This window comes from Macrosteles quadrilineatus, unplaced genomic scaffold, assembly GCF_028750875.1.
Source record: "Macrosteles quadrilineatus isolate MER2022 unplaced genomic scaffold, UCM_ALF_1.0 Scaffold_2__2_contigs__length_208266976, whole genome shotgun sequence".
NCBI classification, from domain to species: domain Eukaryota; kingdom Metazoa; phylum Arthropoda; class Insecta; order Hemiptera; family Cicadellidae; genus Macrosteles; species Macrosteles quadrilineatus.
The window spans coordinates 114,339,477-114,359,619 of record NW_026542595.1 but is presented as its reverse complement, the minus strand read 5'-3'; the positions used below and the strand labels follow the sequence as shown (position 1 = coordinate 114,359,619).

General features: G+C 34.3%; 1 protein-coding gene across 2 annotated transcripts; it reads right to left on the bottom strand.

Annotated features, from left to right (window-relative positions):
- Window positions 1–537: 537 nt before the first annotated feature.
- Window positions 538–18,859, bottom strand: LOC128986097 (apoptosis inhibitor 5-like). Of its 2 annotated transcripts, none has more exons than XM_054406225.1 (10): window positions 18,678–18,859; window positions 14,029–14,190; window positions 13,368–13,533; window positions 11,778–11,938; window positions 10,744–10,941; window positions 9,860–10,054; window positions 7,734–7,891; window positions 6,917–7,136; window positions 6,114–6,270; window positions 538–4,509 (listed from the first exon to the last, which is right to left on the bottom strand). In XM_054406225.1, exons 1-10 carry the CDS (start codon window positions 18,765–18,767, stop codon window positions 4,412–4,414), a joined length of 1,605 nt encoding a protein of 534 aa, XP_054262200.1. In that variant the 5' UTR covers window positions 18,768–18,859; the 3' UTR covers window positions 538–4,411. The 2 variants fall into 2 exon arrangements, with proteins under 2 accessions (XP_054262200.1, XP_054262201.1); XM_054406226.1 differs by lacking the exon at window positions 538–4,509 and adding an exon at window positions 5,587–5,787.
- Window positions 18,860–20,143: the final 1,284 nt, after the last annotated feature.

Genomic DNA, 20,143 nt, shown 5'->3' with positions numbered 1-20,143 from the left:
GCATTTACAAAACAGTAATAATTTTCTGCTTATGATGACTCAAACTTTCAAGATACTTCTTAAAAAAAAATATAATACTTGAATTGTCGTGCTATTGTCACACTTTAGTTGGTTATGGATAATTAAACAATATATCGGTCCACATCAGTTTAGAAGATTATGTTTCGGTGTTTTGTACATCGTTATATACATTACAGTATTTTTAAGTATTGCTTAAATTGATTAATAAAACCTCGAAGAGTTCATAAGGCATATTATAAGTAGACATTGCATACCTTATAGGTTATATTATGGTTTGTTGTAGTAATCTGACCCTGTTCTCGTCCTGTAGTGTTGGATAATCTAAACTCAACTGTAATACTAGCATGATTTACGTCTAAAAAGGATCAGCATTCTTTCCAACCAGAGATAGCGGTACAAATAAAAAATTGATAAATTGCTTGGAATCGACAATAATGGAATTTGCATCATGAAAACCTATTTTAACCATTCTTGAGTATTAGGATGAAAAGGGAACATTTAAATAAATTTCCGAAACTTAGAAAATTTTATTTATTTTTTGAATACTACTAAAGATGTACACAATGTTTTACATTAATGATATCATTCTACCACTTTCAGTAAGTTAAACTATAAACTAAAATACCTGTTGGCTAGAGGAAGCGGGTTAGAATAAAAAACTGAAACAAACAAAAAGTTAGAAAATTGCAAGTAAAGAATGAAGTAGAAAGTCTGTGTGAAAAGAAAACAAAATTTTACTCTTTTTTATCATATTGTCCAAAAAAAAGGCTGTTTTTAGTTCTCATAATTGTCTGCAAAATCATCGTTTTCGGGTAACTTCAAATAGGTAACAGAAGAAACATATGGTAAATTTTACGCTTCGCTAATCTCAAAATTTTGTTATTTCACATTATAAATAATGTTGTTTACTATTTGAAACACGTTATGAAAACGTTGATAATCGCACAATATTATAAGTTATGTTTGTAAAAAACTGAAATGTAAACATTAAAGACGACTTTGTATGACCTCAAATTATGTGGTTAAATTTTGTAACAATTAGAAGGTTATTTCCACAGTATGATGAAAATAATCGTTCATCACACAGGAGCAAAAATTTATTATTTTACCATTTTGTACACTTTTGGTAATCAAACACAAGTAAAAAAGATTGCATACAAAAAAACCACTTTCGCTCCTAGCGATGAAATATACTATTTTCATGATAAAAATTGCAAATTTATCGGTGTCCCACTATTTAGCTATGATACAGAGCTATTGCAAAAACTAGCAGTTGGACAAAAAAATTTTTATTTTCCAATGAACAGTGAGGCATATTTTAACTCGGAAATCCTTTACGACTCAATTCCAAAGATCTCAAAATTAATTATCTGGACGTTCTCCAACTTTAAGTTTTATTTACTGTTTTACCATAAAAAAATTAACTGCAATATAAATAGTAAAATGATTTTTCAAATATCTTTCTACTTTATTCTTTATTTTTATACAGAATTACTCCCCTCCTTATTTGCGCCTGGAACAGAAAAAGGTAATTATTTGAGAACTAAAACTAAATTGCATATCTTGTGCAGGTTGAATTGTTACAAAATTCACTAAAATAAAGCTTAATGATGTAAAATTACCTATTCGGTAATTAGTTATAGTGATTTTAAAACTAGGACAGTCTTGAGTTGAGATTTTGGCAGTTTAGTTTTAGTTTCTAATAAGTGAACAAATGAATATTCAAACCAATGGTTAAACAAATTATTTACACGTTGAGTGCTGACTACATCGATGCTCCTATCCGCCTACATAAATTTATGTAGTTGCGCAATCCCTACATTAGTTCAGTACGAGCTCGACCATTGCCGGGGAACGTTATAATCGTTGCTAGCCTGTAGCTTAGAATGTGAGCTTTATTTTGGTGTAGGTCGGTAATAAAATTTCCGGTAAAATCCCGTCTGACAATGCTTTTGTCCCGGTTTCGGGGATTTTCTCTCTTCAAGCCATATTACAAAGCCAATGACTACTGATCCAGGCAGTGCTGCTACCCTTCGGGTGTTTCAGGGAACTACGTTCAATCTCGGGGGAACGTAGTACAATCACCGCTGCTCTTTTGTTATTCGTCAAACTGAAATATTTTAATGCCAATTGCGTTCGCTGTTACGATTCCGTACCAGAGCCTCGCTGCCATTGGCCAGCGCCTTTTTGAATGCCTCCCGCACTCAACGTGTTAATCAATGGTTTTAACTGAAATACCAAGCACTCTTACGGCAAAGAAAATTTAACACAAAATCTAAACTGATAAGAAAAACTACTTATGTTTAAGAATTTCTCAAAACCTGTTTAAGAAAAAAACAGATCTTTTAAGTTTTCATTATAAAACAATGCAGCACAAAATATACAATACAAATAGATACAAATCAAACATTTCTTTCAGCTGACGTAGACCACTTGTTGACCTGTCCCAATGAGGAATCCAACTTGTTTTGTCCTGAAACAAAGCTTACTACAGTGGAACCTCGATAACAAGTAGCTTTTGATAGCAAGTGTCAGTTTAAAAAACCCTTGATATTTTACTACTCTTAATTACATGATATTGCAAACCTTGATAAGAAGCCAATGATTAGCAAATAACACTTGCGTTCAATATTGACTTGTTATCAAGGTTCTACTGTGATTTGATTAAATTAGCAAATATACATTAATCTAAGGACTTTAAATTGACCTAAAACTGGAGTTTATTGGCGATTTAAATGACATAAAAAATATTTTCAAATGTAAAAGAAATTATTTTGCATTCTTTTCCACGCATAAAATGTTGTTAGAATCATTAAAACTTTTATTTTTTTTAACTCTTAGTTTGCAATCTTTTTGCCTCCTCGGACCAGTACCTAGAGTGATTTTTTTTTGTTAGGTTAGGGGCATTTTTATGTTGATAAATAATAAAAAATCCAAAGAATACATGTAGGTAGTAAACATTTTATTATTATTGCTTTTAGTGAATTTCCCATATAGGGAATAAGCTATTTTATTATTTTTATTGTAATATTTTTATTGTTTACAGTAGGATAAAAGTGTATCACATTTGACACTCTGGGTCTAGGGAGGATCTTTAATAGCCCAATAACAAATAGCACGTTGCCTGGATCCCATCCTAGGAGTATATATAAGTATTTATTTCAATACAAATTTAGAGGGATTAACTTGTTAGCGATTAATATTTTATTTTAAAATTTGTCTTCAGCGAGTGGAGAGTTCAATTTTCCTTCAAACTGTAGTATAATTTGGTTTCAAAATCTAAAACATAACTCAAAATTAGTTTACATTGCATCTGTATTGATTTGTATAAAATTGAAGTATTTTTAAGTCACTTGACCCAGTTAAGGGGTTAATGTTAAGGGGTTTATGCCTACTTAGTTTTTTCTTTTTAAGAAAGTTAAAAACCCTAAATCAAGCTTTATTTTTTTATTTAGGATAATTTAAAAAAATAAAAAGGCTTACATTTTAAAACAGGTATATAAAAAGTATCATCCTAAAATTAAAATAATTGGTTATTAATTAAAAACTAGTTGCTAGATAAATTATATCAAACAATTATTATTTTTATATCTTTAACTGTACAATTCCAATACCTCACAGCGGAGAAATATTTAGGCTTTACTGAATTTAGGCTTTTTCTAAAACCAGTTATGAAAGTCTTTTGAATGTTTTCCTTATTTGGTAGATCTATTTTGTACTTTATACAAGGATATTAATTTATCGGTATGAATAAGGTTACTGTATCAAAATAAATGAAGATTCACTTAACTCAGTTTGAGAACTAGATGAACCATGTACCTGAGACATAGCTCAAAAAATGTTTTTGAAGCACTAATCTGAAACGAAATTCCAATTTCATCGTTGTGTTATTGTGGCAGAAAATATCTATAAAATGTATAATAAATTCAGCAGTTACTGTCAGCATATCAGACCTATAACAAAGAATTGTATTAATTTGCAAAAATAATTGTTTACTTAAAACACCCGATAAATTTTCCAATTTAAGTAAACAATTATTTTCCCCGTATTCAACCACTTTCAAAATGAAAACAATTATATCTAGATTAAGGAGAGTGGAAAAATCAATTAAGGAAAATAAATTTATTTTAATCATTCCGAACACACAAAACACAAATACAAACGTTACAAAGTGGTGCAATACGGTATGTGTTGCAAAATTTTAATATATTATGATTCTTATTAAAATGTCAGTAAAATTTACAAAATATAAGACATCTAAGTTTTCGAGGGGTACAACGATTGTGAGAGTGCTATTCAGTCTTTTGATGACTTCTTGCTCAAATTAAGATGTAAAATATAAGACTATGGTTTCAAGGGGTACAAATATTGTGGGAGTACTAGTTGGGATTTAGTAGCCCCTTCGCCATGAGCGGTTGTTGCCTCGCCAATTCCTGCCACCTCGCCCTCTGCCTCGGTATCCGCCTCGCCGTACGTTCTGTGAAGGAGCTGTAACAAGAAAAACTTAATTACTCTATGGTCTACAGATTAAAAATTTGAAATATACAAGAAAATAATTGATATTAAATCTAGGTGTCAGTGAAATTTGACCTTTCGATAAACTAAAACATTATTCCTTTATTGGTTTATTTTATATTTTTAATATATATATTTTTTTGCTGTCTGGATGGGGTCAAGTCTGTTTTAATATGGGAAGGTTAAAGAGGGTTTATTTAATTTAAAACTGTAAAAAAAACTCCAGAAATAAGAACATAATTTTTCTTACATCAGCACAGTCTACAGCTAGAGGTGAAAATAAAAAAAATTGATTTTTTCCATTTATCTAATAGTTTTTTTAGCGAATTTCCCAATTTGAGGAATAAGCTATTACCATAGGTCTCATGGTAAGACCTGGACCCTGGACCTATTTATTTTTTCGTTTTGAGGTCCCCAGAGGCCAAAAACATCATCCGTTCAAATTAATATAGGTATAGGCTATATATGTCCGTTAGCATGAAAATTCAAGAAAAATGATCAGATTTTGATGAAATTTTGTACAAACCTACATTTATTTGAACGAGTTAGCAAACCATGTGATTGGAACTGGGTTTTATGGGATGAAAATTGGTTTTCTCATTTTTTTACCCTCAAAATAAAAATTTCCCAACTTCTCTCTAAAAAATTTTGAAGAGCTTAAAAAGACAAATAGGGTAATTAAGTAGCCTATATTGAAGTGTTTTTGTACAGTTTATCTGTTACGGAGAAAATAAAAAAAAATGTTAATTTTAAAATTCCCATGTTATTTTTAGAAGAAGTAGTTGTAGTTTGCTTGTTTGTGGATATATTTTGGCCAAATCTATTAATTTTATACTTAAGCTATTAATGTTTTACTAAAAACACACTTCCCTGTAGCAGCAAACATAGGAACTTGTTAAACCCAATATTACCGAGTTTGATTTAATTGAAAATAAAAACAGGTAAATGGAAATTCACTTAGTCTGCAGGTTTGCTGTGGCGGGGGTATTTTTACTTAGTCTGATAAATTATAGCCTATTAAGAAACATCCTCGAAAGCAAAATAATCAAATCACAAATCAAACATTTAATCAAAAAAATAAACAATAAATCCACAACATTGATAGAACATTAGTAACTTTATTTTACAAAAAACAAAAAAAAACACACTAGTCTTAAAATAAAATTAAATGAACTAATATTTCTTCAAAATATAAAAAAGGAAATGACCATCAAAACCACATTCACATACGGAAGTTCTTAAGTGAATAACCTGTAAATAAAATAAGATTGTTAAGTAAAAAATATAAAAATAATACACATTATAAATCAAGAATAAATAGGTATTGCACATAAAACTCAAGTAGACAAAAGGATTGGACTTTTAGTTTGGAAAAGGTGGTGATTTTCAAAGGCAAAAATGTTTGATTCAAACAATCATGAGCAGAAATTCTCGTAGAAAGCAATAATGAATTACATTTTGTTAAGCTTTTGCTAACACATATTTTCATAATGTTGGATTGCCACAGCTCCAGGACTAGATCGATTTAACGAGGTTGTAAAATAATTTACTTTACAAAACCAACAAACTTGACTCACTGTAACTGGAGACGTTCTTGCTGTATTTGCCGCTGGGAGGCTGGTAAAGTTCCCTCGGCCTAGAGTCCGTCCTGCTGTGTTTGTTGTCGCCTTCTTCAAACGTGATGGGAGTGTGTCTCTTCTGTCCGACCGTCACTGTGTTGGCACCACCTTTACTCTGCAAAAGAGAATCAATTCTTACAAATTCATACTTCACTGTCTGAATTTATTCACCTTCCTTGCAAGTTGGAGGAATGATTGAACATCCCCGAGCGGAGAAGTCCACCAAGAAAGCCAAGATTGAGATGGCCGGACCAGGTCAGAAGAGGCACTAGAATGAGAAATCTGGAAGAAGTGTGTTGGCGAGGAAAAGTACCACCTTAGGTACCTACCAAGAACCACGACAGTAAAGTTTTGGTTTACGGATTTAAAATTTATATTTTTGACCATCACTAGTTCTAAAATCCTTAACATTCTCTTTCATTAGTTACATCCACACAACAAAAGTGGAGATGGGCCTTATTTAACGTAATATGATAAGTAGTATCATTACTAAAAATGTTGCTTAATATCTTGGTAATAGGTTACTGAGAATACCCTGTTATTTCTGTTTAGAACGTCGCCTGATCTGTTTGATCATCAGAATAATAGGGTGTAAAAAAACCCTGGATTAGAATGAACAGTTTAAAGGTGCTGAGGAAATAGAAACAAAATTAATCTAGTAATTTCAATTTCACCTATTACCTAAAAGCTAGAACGTTTCTGTCAATTATTACAGAGTAACAATGTTTTTTAACCCAAAAAAACAGTTCAGTTCAACTTACAACTGAATGCAGGGGTTTCCAAGATAAGCTGACATTGCTCTTGAAACTCGGCGGAGAGTGAAACAAATCTTTGATCAAAGTGTTGATGTTGGTAGTCATCTTCAGAGCGATCACTCTCATCTTGTTTTCTTCCGATTTCAACTCTTCGGCTGTCTTTCCGTGGAGGGCTTCCTTCAGTTTTTTTATATATCCTTGGATTCCTCGGGCAAAATATTGTAGCCTGTAAAAGTTATAGTTTTTTACAACACAGCCTTATGATATTTACCATACAGTTCACTTCGTAGAGTTGGAAGTTCATTTTTGGCGAGAAGTTTCTGCGTAAAACAAAACTTTTACTAAACAAAGATTAAGGATATGGTAACGATATCAGCGTGATCAGAGAATATGTTAAAGATTTTGCAGAGATCAATGGAAATAGTCACCAACTGAAACAAAACCATCCCTCGACCTAACTCCATCATATTTTTAAATAGTAAAATATTTCTCTTTCTTATTACTTTTTTGTCAGTACTTTAATTCAATTTGTTTAAATTTATAAAATTATTTTTAATGGATAGGCTTTTGATAAATAATCCCTGGCTTGACAAATAAATCTTGAATGGGGAGCAAAATTTGAGGTTTCGTTCATTGCAGCCTATTAATTAATAGAAATAGTTCAGCTAAAAGGCACAAAAAACCAACTAGCAATCATTACAATCACTCTCTATAGTTTATTTCTGCTTGCCTACACCACAGTACTTTTTGAAAAGTTCTTCAAGAGCTTGGCACATTTTGCCCCGCTTAAACCCTGCACAACTAGCACAATCTTAACACTTACCTTAGCCGGAAGTCTTTCAGTTTCTCAGGGTCTTTAGTAATGATGTCGGGGCAGTGTCGAGCCAGCCTGTGTAGAGAATACATGAGACACTCTACGTACGAGTACTCTAGGTTAGGCTCTGGTATGTCGTCTGTGGCGGGGGGCAGTGGCATGTACTCCTGTCAACCACAATCATTAATCATAAACAACTCAGGAAGGACAAGAATTTGATCTTCAATGGAAGAGGTGGACTGATACTTTTTTTCTGATCAAGATGACTTGGGCTGAAACTGTTATCTTTGGAGGTCTGAAACTCTTTCTTATCAAGGTGAGATGGGCCGAAACTGTTATCTTATCAGGAAGGGGGTCTGAAACTCGTTATCCTATTAAGATGAGTTGGACTGAAAATGTTATCTTATCAGGAAGGGAGGTCTGAAACTCTTTGTCTTATCAAGATGAGTGGGACTGATACTGTTATCAGGAAAAGGATAGCTGAAACTTTTCATCTTATTGAGAAAGGAAGACTGAAACTCTTACCTTATCTGGGAGGAAGAGCTAAAAATCAAAACTTCCCGCACATGAAAAGAAAGTATTATTTTATCTGAAAAAGGGCAAGACTGCTTTAATAAATGGGCTAGGTAGGCCCTGGCAACGGGGCGCAATAGATTTTATTTTTGCTGGGGGTGCAAGGACAAGAAAAATTCTTCCACAATGTAGGTGGAGAGGGGCGCTATTATCTCCCGGGACAAGTGCTTGACTTGCAAACCTCATTCCTGGAAATGGGCCAAGCTTTTTTGAGTTGAATTTTTTTTCTGAAAAGGTAGTTTTAGTAAGCATATTTATTTACTTGAAATTGGACATACAAAATGAAAATTTAAAATAAAAAACCAAAGAGAATTTCTGAAATGTAAATTAAGGTAGCCTATTTGAAATTTGTTTTTCATTTCAACAATAGCAGTTTCTATGACAAAATGCTGAAAAAAGGTATTTTCTAAAGATTATTTGATTATCTATTTATTGGGGACCTTATAATTTAGGGGTTTTGGAAGTTTCTTAAGCATTTATACAATAATTATAAAAGTCTATAAAAGGTATCTAAATATATAAAAGACAAAGCCCTCACTGACTGACTGACTGACTGACTCACTCACTCACTCATCACTAATTCTCCCACTTCCCATTTACCTAGGAGGCTGAAATTCGGTACACCGATTCTTTGGGCATTAAATAGGAAAACTAAGTAGGCCTAGTTTTTATTCTGATCGGGCTTTCGGACTCTGCCCCCAGTGGCTTCCCCCTCCAGTGGAGTTTCCCATGTTAACCTTATGAGTACTCATATTTAAATGGAATTAATGAATCTTAACAGATGTTTCAATTAAACAAGTTGGTTCTGTTCTATGATGTTCAATAGCATTAAAGTTACAAGGATCACCAACAGGGTGCAGCACTATTATTTTTTTTAAATATATGACAACAGCTAATTTGCAACCAAAAGGTGAGTGAGCGTAGCAAACGAACTTCAACCTGGAGGTGAGTTAGCGTAGCGAATGAGCAAACCTGAAGGCATGTGAGCGCAGCGAACGAGCTCCAACCCAAAGGTGAGTGAGCGTAGCGAACAAACTTCAACCAGGACATGATTGAGCCATTGGAACAAGCTCACTTATGAAGTTAAACGGGGCGAAGCCCGCGGGTACAGCTAGTCTTTCTATGTAGGCATGTTATCATTTTCAGATTAGAATGAGAATTCATTAGGTTCATATGGAAATTGTGAAGAAACCTGTACCATACATATTTGTTATTTAAATGTTTATGAACATCAGCCATTAATGATATCACAGTAGTTACAGCATCTCTGAACTAATTACCACTGTAAAACTCATCTGGAATCTATCACCAGTCACGTATAAACCTTCTAACCTTTATGCTGTATTAATGTCTGCCAATCTTTAATTATTAATTTAGTTACAATAAGTGTTTACTGTACATATTGTACAGAAACTATAGGCCCTATTCTTATGTGAAAAAGGAAAATTAAAACCCGAGTCTCGTCTGGAAGGTGGACTGAATTTCTTATGTCATATGGGGAAGAAGATTGAAACTAATGTTTTATGTGGAATGGGCAGCCTATTATCGTGTTTTGTACTTACAATAAGTTTTTTCAAGACCGTGGTTGTAAGAGTCTCTGGGTTGGAGATTGTGTTGCAATGACTACAGAACTCGGCCAGCAATTTGAAGATTTCCGAATGATTCGCCGAGTTCTCGTCTGAGGCTGATATGACGGGCATTGTGGGAAGGACCTGCTCACAAAGATACTCGACAAACTTCTGTGAATCTACCTGGGCCTGTGGAGGAAAACATGAACCAATATTAGTGTTACCTAACAAAAACAGTACTTCAAAGATAAAATATAAAAAGTTTACAAGATTTTAAAGTTTCAACATTCAATGTTTGGTCGATTCATTTTTTGAAATTTCACATCATTATCAGGGTTGTGAGGGAAAGAAAATATTTAATCACTTTATGAAACACCCACAACCCTACTTTATAATTTTAAATATTACAGCGTATGAGTAGCCTATGTGTTACAAACTACTGTGCCACTTACAAATAAAACAAAACCAGTCAAAGTCAATAATAAAAAATCTCATGGGAAGGAAATAAAAAAAATGTTATAAGGGTAACTCTCCAACAATTAACTCTCCAGCTATTAACTGTAAACATCCTCTACATCTATACAATTTTCATGTACACACATATCCAAAACATCTCAAGAAATAAAGATTTCCACTGCTATCCACCAGAAAAGCTACTGACATAGGTCTTTCAGTCCAGAAAAAAAAACCTCTACGTTGGACAAAAAATCATAAATGTATTAAATCAACCTCAAGATAAAACAGAAACAAAATGAAACATCAAATCAATGTCAGGCTAGTAGAACAACCCATTTACTCAACCTATATTTTGTGACACCATTGTATTTTTTTTACAAATCAAAAATAAGGACAATCATCTGCAAAATATATTTGCTTACCGAGAAGAAGGGCAAAGCTCGTTTGAGTCCATGGAGCAGTTTGTCGACCTGCTCCTCGTCTGCGGGGTTGTAAGGTTGTGATAGTTCTACTTGCTCCGCTACAATCTCCACCAACTCCCGCTGTCCTACGACCGACTTGGCGAGGTGAGTCAGTCCCAGCAGATCCATCACCATGTCAAACTCATCAGCGGTGTTGTCCTGCAGACAGACACCAAAGACTTGCCAATTGGAATGCAACTCGTTAACACGCTTTAAGGATTAGGCAGAAACAGAGTAAACAGATCGCCAAAATATCTATGATTATATACTGTAATTGAGTTTTTGCTATATGGCCTTAGAAGCAAGGATCTATTTAGAATCTGAGGCCCCCGACGGCACTCACCAGAGAGGCCCCTCTTTATATTCTGATACTTCGAAGGTTGGAACTTAAGGGTTTAGAAATACACTTGCTTCAACTCAATGAAATTACCTTTTGTTTCCAACAATCTGATTGAAAAAAGACCTAGGAGACTAGCTGAAAAAAATCTAACAATTTCTTACGTCAGCACTGACACGTAATCTTAATCTCCTCCGATCACGTCGGAATCATGAACGACTCATGTGGCCGCGGAGAAATTGTGAACATCTCCAACGGCTTTGTGGACATCATCATTGTCTCCCGCGGTTTCGAAAACGTGATCGTTGTCAGGGTGTCCACCAGGCCGACCAGAACAAATTCATGAGTAAAAAAAAAATCCAAGTAGTTCAGTTCATACTTTTCATCCTAAAACTTCCAACGTGTTTTGCGCTAACTTTCGCAATGCTGTTTTAGCGCTAACACAGCTCGCTATTTAAGTTATCGGAAAGAGCATTCTCAGTTAATGAAATAAAATGTATGATTACTGTAATATTGCCTGACACAAGTATTCAATTTGTATATATTACTGATCAAATAATCTGAAAATTAAAAACTAATCCTTAAACCTGCAATTTATCAATAACTTTACTTTTTTTGTGGCAAAAGAGCCATTCAAAATCTGTCAACTCCAACGCACCTGTAAAACCTTCTTACACTCGGCAATAAGCACATCCTCAGCTTCTTTGTTGAAAACATCTGAGTCAAGTTTTTTGACATAGTGAACTAAAAATTTCAAGCATCTCTCTCTGACTGCTTCTTCCCCTGTTAGAATTTGTTGAAAGAATCCTTCAAGGGCACCTGAAAAACAGAACCACGATAAATACTTTATACAAAGAAGAATAAGAAACCAACTCTTTAAATAGACGAATGATACTAAATGCTAGCCTACCTGCTTGCTTTCATTAAAAAAATTATATAACTAGCCTACAGTAGATAATGATGATACAGTAGATAAAACAACATAACCAAGATAATGAAAATTGTATGATCAAAATCAGTGCAAACCTAAACTAAAATGCATGGGAAATACCTGACGTTCACTTTGAATGTATAGTTTAGCTTTAAAACAGGTTATAGCAGTAATAAAATACTTAGAATGCAGTGTAACGCCTTTTGACAAATTTCCACACGCCTTACAAAACAGGTATTATCGGAGAGCCTATGTAAGGCCTAGGAATAACAAACCTCGAAACACACACAAACTTAAAAACACATTGCTCATTGGTTTAAATTGGCAACTCATCAGTGAATAGGGGCAACTCTATAGTCTGTCCACAAGATGATGGGCCTCCTGATGTTAAAGATGTTTGCCGTCGATGTGTATAAAGTACATTTAACTTGCGCCACAATATATTTATTTATTGATTTTTTCGCAATTATGACTAATTTGCATAGTGGTTAATCTACTCGAGGATAATAGGCAGTTAACTGTACGTTTGTTACAGCCTATTGTACCGATAGTAATCAAATATTTGCTCCAAGTTCTAACGCACCTTTTTCCCACCAACAAACACTGATGTCGAACAGTTGTTTTATTACAAACAAAGGCACCTGTGTCCTAGGCACACAGGTGTTACAAAGTTGCTATTTCTTTCAAACAGAGGTGGGTTTGAAACGTTGCCAAACCAGCAAGATCGGGTCATAAGAACTGGGTGCAATAGGGTTTTAGAAGTTTTTTTTTATTTATATGTTAAAAACATGGAAATACCCAAGTTACATTACACTCATCATAAGAAGAGCTTAGAAAACAAAAGATTTTATATACCAAAGCATTTTTGTAAAATTAGAGGGTTTGGTGAAGATTCCAAAAATATTCATTTAAAATTCACACACAAGTTAAATTCCTATGAAGAAAATAAGACATGGATTTATTTTAATCAATTCATTTCATCCTATACCGTACTACTAACATTTTATAAAAAAAATCCCATCCCACGTAGCAGCAAAACCGTTAAATCATGCTTGGTCTGCAGGTTTACTGCAGCAGAGCTTTTTACGGTCGCTGGTGAGGTGATTGTTTTCCTATCTCAAAGTGTAAACTGTGTTTTTTTGCTTTAAGATTTATTTTTAAAATCTTTTTTGGTTGGTTTTTTTTTGCCAAGTATGTATCAGTCAATTTGCAATGTTATTGTTAAATAATTATTTCTATTCGTTTTAGGTTTCGAGATTCGACTGTATTCACAAATAAATATTGTATTGAGCCCAGATTTTAAATACTTGGACTTACCTTTGACGTCAAATCTAAAGAGAGTGATGAGGGCTTGTTGGACAGCGTCTAGCTCTGTGGCCTCCTCGGCCATCAGCAGTTGCGCCAGGATGTCAGCGATTTTCTTTGTGTGTTGTTTATTGTCCTTACAGAGGTTTGGTAAGTCCTTGATGGCTTGCTTGCGAATCTACAATTTCAAAATCTATTCTTTACCATATCACATTACTCTCTAGGGCTTCTAGGCCTACAGTTTAATACATAGGCTATATATTTTTGACATAAGTTTGACATATGTTATACTTTTAACTTAGAGGTAGACAAGAATTAGGCCTATTTAAATTTTGTTGTTGTAGCCCCAGAATTGTAATATATAAAATAATTGGTTTTACATTACCTTTATCAGTTCCAAAAGTAACCTTCGTCAATGTGTATCTCAACACCCTACCCTACAACACATTGACGAAGGTTACTTTTGGAACTGAAAAAGGTTTAATGTAAAACCAAATATTTTAAGAATTATTTATTATTGAGTAGCCTATAATAACATAGCCTATTGTTGACTATACCGGTCCTCAGTAAGTTAATTAGATTGTTAATACCTTACCTACGACTCTCAAGAAATTAATGTATATAGTACTAAAACTAATTGAATTTACAAATAGGCTAACTTATTTGAACTTACTGATAGTTCTTCATCTTCACATAAATCTATCTGAGCTTCGACTGCTTGGTCAGCTAAGTGTGGGAAATGCTTGAAGAATCTTGCAATGAACTGTGATGCGAGTCGTTTTTCTTTATCCGATCCTTTGACAGCACCAAGTATCTCCAGATACTCCTTTTCATGCTGAAACAACACCAATAGAAATGCAACTTAGTTCAAGTAACAGGATAAGGTTGAATAGAAAACAGTTTAGAGTTTGGGCCTAATAACTTTAACTACGGTAATTTAAACTTACGCTAGCAGCCTAGCCCAACCAAATTCCCAGACAAGCTTCTATGAGTTTGGGCCCTAACTTATCGCTTTGGTAGAAAACATAACCTACCGATACTTCTAAACAAAGCTTAAAAATGAAAAATAAATCTTGTTTGTTTTGCAATATTACTACAAGTTAAGCTAGCCTATAGGACCTATTCCCTAACAAAATGGCAACAACCAACAGTTTCTTAACCCTAGCATTGGCCAATGTTAGAAAAGTGTGGAATGGCCAGCCCGATTTTGGTGATTTTGCAGACCTTTTTTTGAAAATTCGTAAAAATTCAATCGTAGAAGTAAACTTAGCCAACATCATACAGTATTCGTTTTGTTTGGAAAGAACAGGAGATTCTGGAAATAACTTAGTAATATACCGTAATAATGTTTTTTTTCTTCGGTAAAGTGAAAAGAATAAAAAAATGTAGAATTTTCTTTTTCAAATTTCAAAAGCAGTCTGGGTAAAATTTTGTATACAGATTTTTTATGGGAAATTCACTATATAACGGTACCTACAATTTAGGCCTAGTAGACATTTGAATTCCCTACATAGAGATATAACATAACATATAAGGAAAAGATTTTTACTTTGTAAGTTATTTTGGCGTAATAAGTTATAGGCCTAATAACAAACGGAGAACCGGAAAAATTGAAAACCGTACAATGTTAGTTTGTGTTGTAAAGAAGTTAGGGCCTAGCCTATAATATACCGTATTGTATATACAAATAATAATATTTACATATTTGTAAAGCTAATAAAGTAAAGAATCAAAAAAGTCATGTTTCTGGTAAAAATATTTTTTTATTTATAAATAAAATAATGTTTTTATATTTTAGCGATTTTGTGAAAAAAAGATTCATGGTATTTCTAGTATAGGCATACAACTTTTGTACCAAATGTATTAAATTCAAACTAACATAAAATAGACCTAATCATCTTGTAGTGTATTCAATTACCTACATAAAAATGTATAACACGTTAGGTAATATTTTTGTTTTTACGTGTTAATATAATAAACGGAAAACCACAAAATACAACCTTTTTTAAACACGATTTCACACTATTCAGTAAATATTCACACATTATAAAATGCATGAAGATTAGGCCTACTGTTATACACACTTACACATTTCTCTAACAATATGAAATAATAACAAATTTAGTACCTAGGCTAATAAATCGTGGATAACATGAGAGCGAAAACTCACTGGCAACAACACGCAATGGGGAACACAAGGCACTTAGTGTATGATACCTTACGACAGTAGTGACACACTTTTGTTGTCTCCCTGAGAAAAAACGGAAATAACCTTTAGCGCAGGGCTGCCACTATCACAAGCTAGGTAAGGTAAACATACCAAATACCGAACACCTGCCAAATACCGAACGCGCTGGGTTTTGTCTCAAATAATAAGCATATGCTTCATCTGATCAACACCTACTTAAGATTAAAGCATTCGTTGGCTTTTAATCTGTCTGCAGACAAATGGGTTTGTAGATCGTCATTGGCCACTAGATCCAGTAAGCCGTGATTGGTAATGCTGTACACAGTTTTTGCAAATTTCTAAAATCTCTTGTCTGTTTCCTTAGGAAAGTGTTTGAGATTCTTAGGCTTTAAATAACTATACCGGCCAATTTGTAATAAAGTACAGTTGTTAATATGCAAATTTAAATATTTTTCTGTCATTTTAAGCCATAATAAAGACCCAGAAACTATTTTAAAATTAATTTTCTAGCCGTTCGGAATTAGGATGGCGAAATGTACACTAAGCCTAAGTTCCGAACGCATGTTCGGAATTAGGCAGCGGTACTTCCTAATTTCGGATCGTTACGTTTTTCATGATATATTTACTGATTTTGAATTATTATTAATTGCAAATGCCTATATAAACCATATTAGTTATAAATAAAATCATATATTTGCCAAATTTTATAAAAGTAGAGTACTTTAAAAGAATATTTTTAGCAGAAAATGGTCTTTTTAGGCCCACTGAAGTAGGCTAGTTTTAAACTACCGAGCGTTGTTACATTTTTTGTAGGATAATTTTAGTTATAAATTAATTGTAAGTAAAATGGCTATAAAATACATAATTATAACAAGTTAAAATTATAAATTTTCCAAAAATTACGAAAATGTATACTTTGAAACAATTTTATTAGGAGATAAATGGTTTTCATAGGCCTACTGAAGCAGTTCCGAACCGCCGAACCTTACGTTTTTAGTGTTATATATACACATTATGAACTGTAAACAGCTAACAATCGGTAATTATTACCCTTTATAATTATATCTATTTTCAAAATTCGCAAATATTTAATACTTTGGAATGTTATTCTTATCAGAAAGTAAGTTAGTGTATTAGGCCTACTGAAGCAGTTCCAAACTTCCGAGAATGTTACGTTTTTTTCTGTTATATTTACAAATTATTAACTTAGGGTAACTGTAAACAGCTAAGTAAAATCGGAAATTATTACAATCATAATAGTTAGCCTATATATTTTCAAAATTCACAAAAACGTAGTAGCTTTATTATTAAATGTTATTTAGCAAAATAACAAACCAGAGCCAACACACCCTCATCACCCCTTATGACTCAGATTCTTGGGAATGCCAATCCCAAAATACCATCTGAACTGCCATATGATTAGCCCCTCTACATTCCTACATTATATAACCATGACATCATTCTGTCCTTGTTTATATTGAAATATGCAAAAAACATACCAGAGGTCAACTCACCCCATCTCCACTTACATGACTCACATTCCAGAGAATGTCTAACCAATACCTGCTGACGTAATGAGATCATCCCCTTCACAACCATGTTTTAACTCAACTCTTGTTATTTTTATTTGTTAAATCTTGTATGAGATATAATTTAAGAATTAAATGAGAATAAAAATTGCTTTCAATACGTTTTTGGGCTTCCTGGGCGCCGGCGGAATTGCCGTTCGGTATTAGGCGGCACAAATTCGGTATTGGGAAATTCGAATTCGGTATTAGGCAGTTTCAAAATTTTTGGTATTGGTTGAAAAAAACACAATTTCTGGTAATAAATATTATTATTATTGACTTCAAACGCTGAAAATTAAATCTGGAAATATAAGCAATCATTTTAATAACAACAAATAAAGCTTACTTTATACCTATAAATATATTTTACAGATTAATTCATAACCTAACCTTAACCGTTCGGTATTTGGTATGTTTACCTTACCTACATGTCTTTCTCTTCAAAATGACATTGGCCTATGATATGGCTAGTAATAATGACTTAACTTACACTGTATGTAATTCGTTTTTTTCGTACTAGCGTATTGCGATGGTTGGCTATTTGTTTATAAATTTTGAAATCAGCTGTTTTCATAAAATCGTACCTGTTGTGCAATCAATACCATATTTCGTTCTAAATATCAATACCACAATGAAGATAAAATCAATGGCTATCCAGTGTTACCACCCGCAACAACACAAGACGAAAATTACCCGAGCAGGGTAATGCCAAACAAGTTGTGTTTTGACAGTTCCCAAGTGTCAGCTGCAAAAGTCGTGCCGCGCCAAAAATTCATTTGATTTCTAATTGTCGTGAAATTGTTATATAGGCTAGCCTACCTGCTAAGTAGGCTACAGGGGTTGTTTATATACTAAAATTAAAGTTGAAAATGTGATCTTTCAAATGGTAGGCCTATTAAGTACATTGTTCACATCACAGTTGATTATAGAAGCGTTTTTTTTACGTAAAAAAAATGTCGGCCCATACCGCGGTACGATCGCATATTACGCTGGTGGCCATTCTAGGCGTCACGGCAAACGAGCATACGTTCGTTGGCCACCAAGCTAAGCCTAGGTTAGCTTTTTATAAAAAAAAGGCCAAGTTTATGTGTCACAATTTTCAAAAATCTTTAGCGACACAAACATGGGCACCCTAGCCTTTAAGTTAGGCCTACCTAGGCCTAGTGGTGGGTACAGTTTCTCAACTAGGCTATGCTAATATCGATTGAAACTAGGCCTATTGATTAGATTAGTAAACCTTCATGCGATTTTTTCACCATCAGCAAGTTTGGTATCCTTATAGGCTGGTGAAAGAAAACAGAAACTCTAAGTTAATATGCTAAGTTAGGCCTAGGCAGCCTTGGTTACAAGGCTTAGCCTAGTTGCACAGTAGGCCTAGGCCTACTAGAATTGCAGTAGCATAGCCTAGCTTACTTAATAATACAGAATAGTGAGAGTGAATTCTGGATAGGCCTAGAGGAAGTGCTTGAGGTTGAGGAAATGATGTCTAATGAAATTTAAGTAAGTTACCTAAACCATGAACTTTCAGCAGAGGAAAAGTAACCTAAACATAAGCAAGCCGCTTACCTCACTTATCTTATCCTTAGCATCCGCTAATATTCCAAAGTTTTTGTAGAGTTTTTCTATGTTATCAGAATCGACGTCGGTGGAACTCATAATAAGCAATATATTAATAAACTGAGCAATTAGCAAACTATATTGTTGCGTGTACTCCCAAGATATAACCGGAATGTCCACCAAAGCAAATTCTCCTTTTCAATTTTTTTTATTTACTTTTTCTTTTGTTTTAATTGTTCTTGTTGTTCTCTCTCCAATATTCAGTACAAAAGCGATCAGTGAACCAAAATATTGAAAATATTATGCTCTTTTTAGATCATTGGTTATGACTGATTAAGAGATTATAACATTAATAATGACTATCCTTCACCAACGAGCACAGTAATATGGTATTTGAATATTATTTAGTAGATCTATGTATTAAGCCTATGTCCAACGACGCGTTGCGCGGCGCTCCACGCGACGGTGAAAATGCGCGGGGTGGAGCGTCAGTGCGCGTATAGGTCCGCGCAAGACCTGTCCCACGGCTCGCGTCGCGCCGCGACACACGCCGTCTAGAGGCCGTAGTGGATAGTGTTAAAACCTCATAGAGACCTCCGTGCTACACTGTATTTTTAAAGATCTGTGTGATTGATTGATGAGTGATTCGGAAAGTGACGGTGAATTAGCGTGCGCCGCAGCTTGTTATCTATTGTTGAGTGGCGAATATTTGAAGTTAAAATTGAATTCAACGAAAAAAGAGAGGCGTTGGTGGATGGATGCATACAACAAGAGTTTCGCGCCAACATTTGCTGAATAACTGCAAGTTCAACGTGACACCTGTTCACCAGGTGGAAAAACGTCTCGTACTGGCCCAGGGCATCCATGCTCCAACCCATGTCTTTGATGTTTACCGACAACTCACGGGAACGGACGCGCAACCCCGCTCCGCGCCACTCTTGCGCGTAGCACCACGCGCTTACCCTGTCCCACCACGCGAGGCGTGGCACTCCTCGCGCCGTGCGCGCCGCGCAACGCTCCGTGGGACATAAGCTTTTGTGTGATAAATCATAATTCCGTCAAAGGTCATGCCATGTCAGGCCGCGGCCTTTGAAGTGGCAACGTCGCTCGCAAGTGGTGTTGTAACAGCTGTTTTGTTTGGAAGCGGAAGCAGCTAATGGTATTTGTGTATTCACGAAAGATTGGTTACAAGTGTACAGTGTACTGGACTATGACAATATTGACTCCGCTTATAAATGTACATATATAGATTTTTAATACATGTTTTATTTTTAATAAATTTATGCTCATAAATTTAAATCTAAATCAATAAAGTGCGAATTAATGAGCTTACATGTCTACCATGTTATGGGACAATCTGCCCCATCATGGTGGAAGGATTCCACCACTACCATATGTATTCTTATTGTTAGTTCATAGTTGTCTTGCGGTGGGGCACACGGGAGGGACTAAGGCTAACATATCTTGTAGTGTCA

Bases quoted from the DNA above. Each gene is read 5' to 3' on its own strand.
- LOC128986097 (XM_054406225.1), bottom strand. From the start codon at position 18,767: ATGAGTTCCACCGACGTCGATTCTGATAACATAGAAAAACTCTACAAA. The intron at 13,534-14,028 runs GTAAGTTCAAAT...TTGAAATTGTAG, and splicing joins GTGAAGATGAAGAACTATCA to ATTCGCAAGCAAGCCATCAA. The intron at 4,510-6,113 runs GTGAGTCAAGTT...TTCTTGTTACAG, and splicing joins CAAGAACGTCTCCAGTTACA to CTCCTTCACAGAACGTACGG.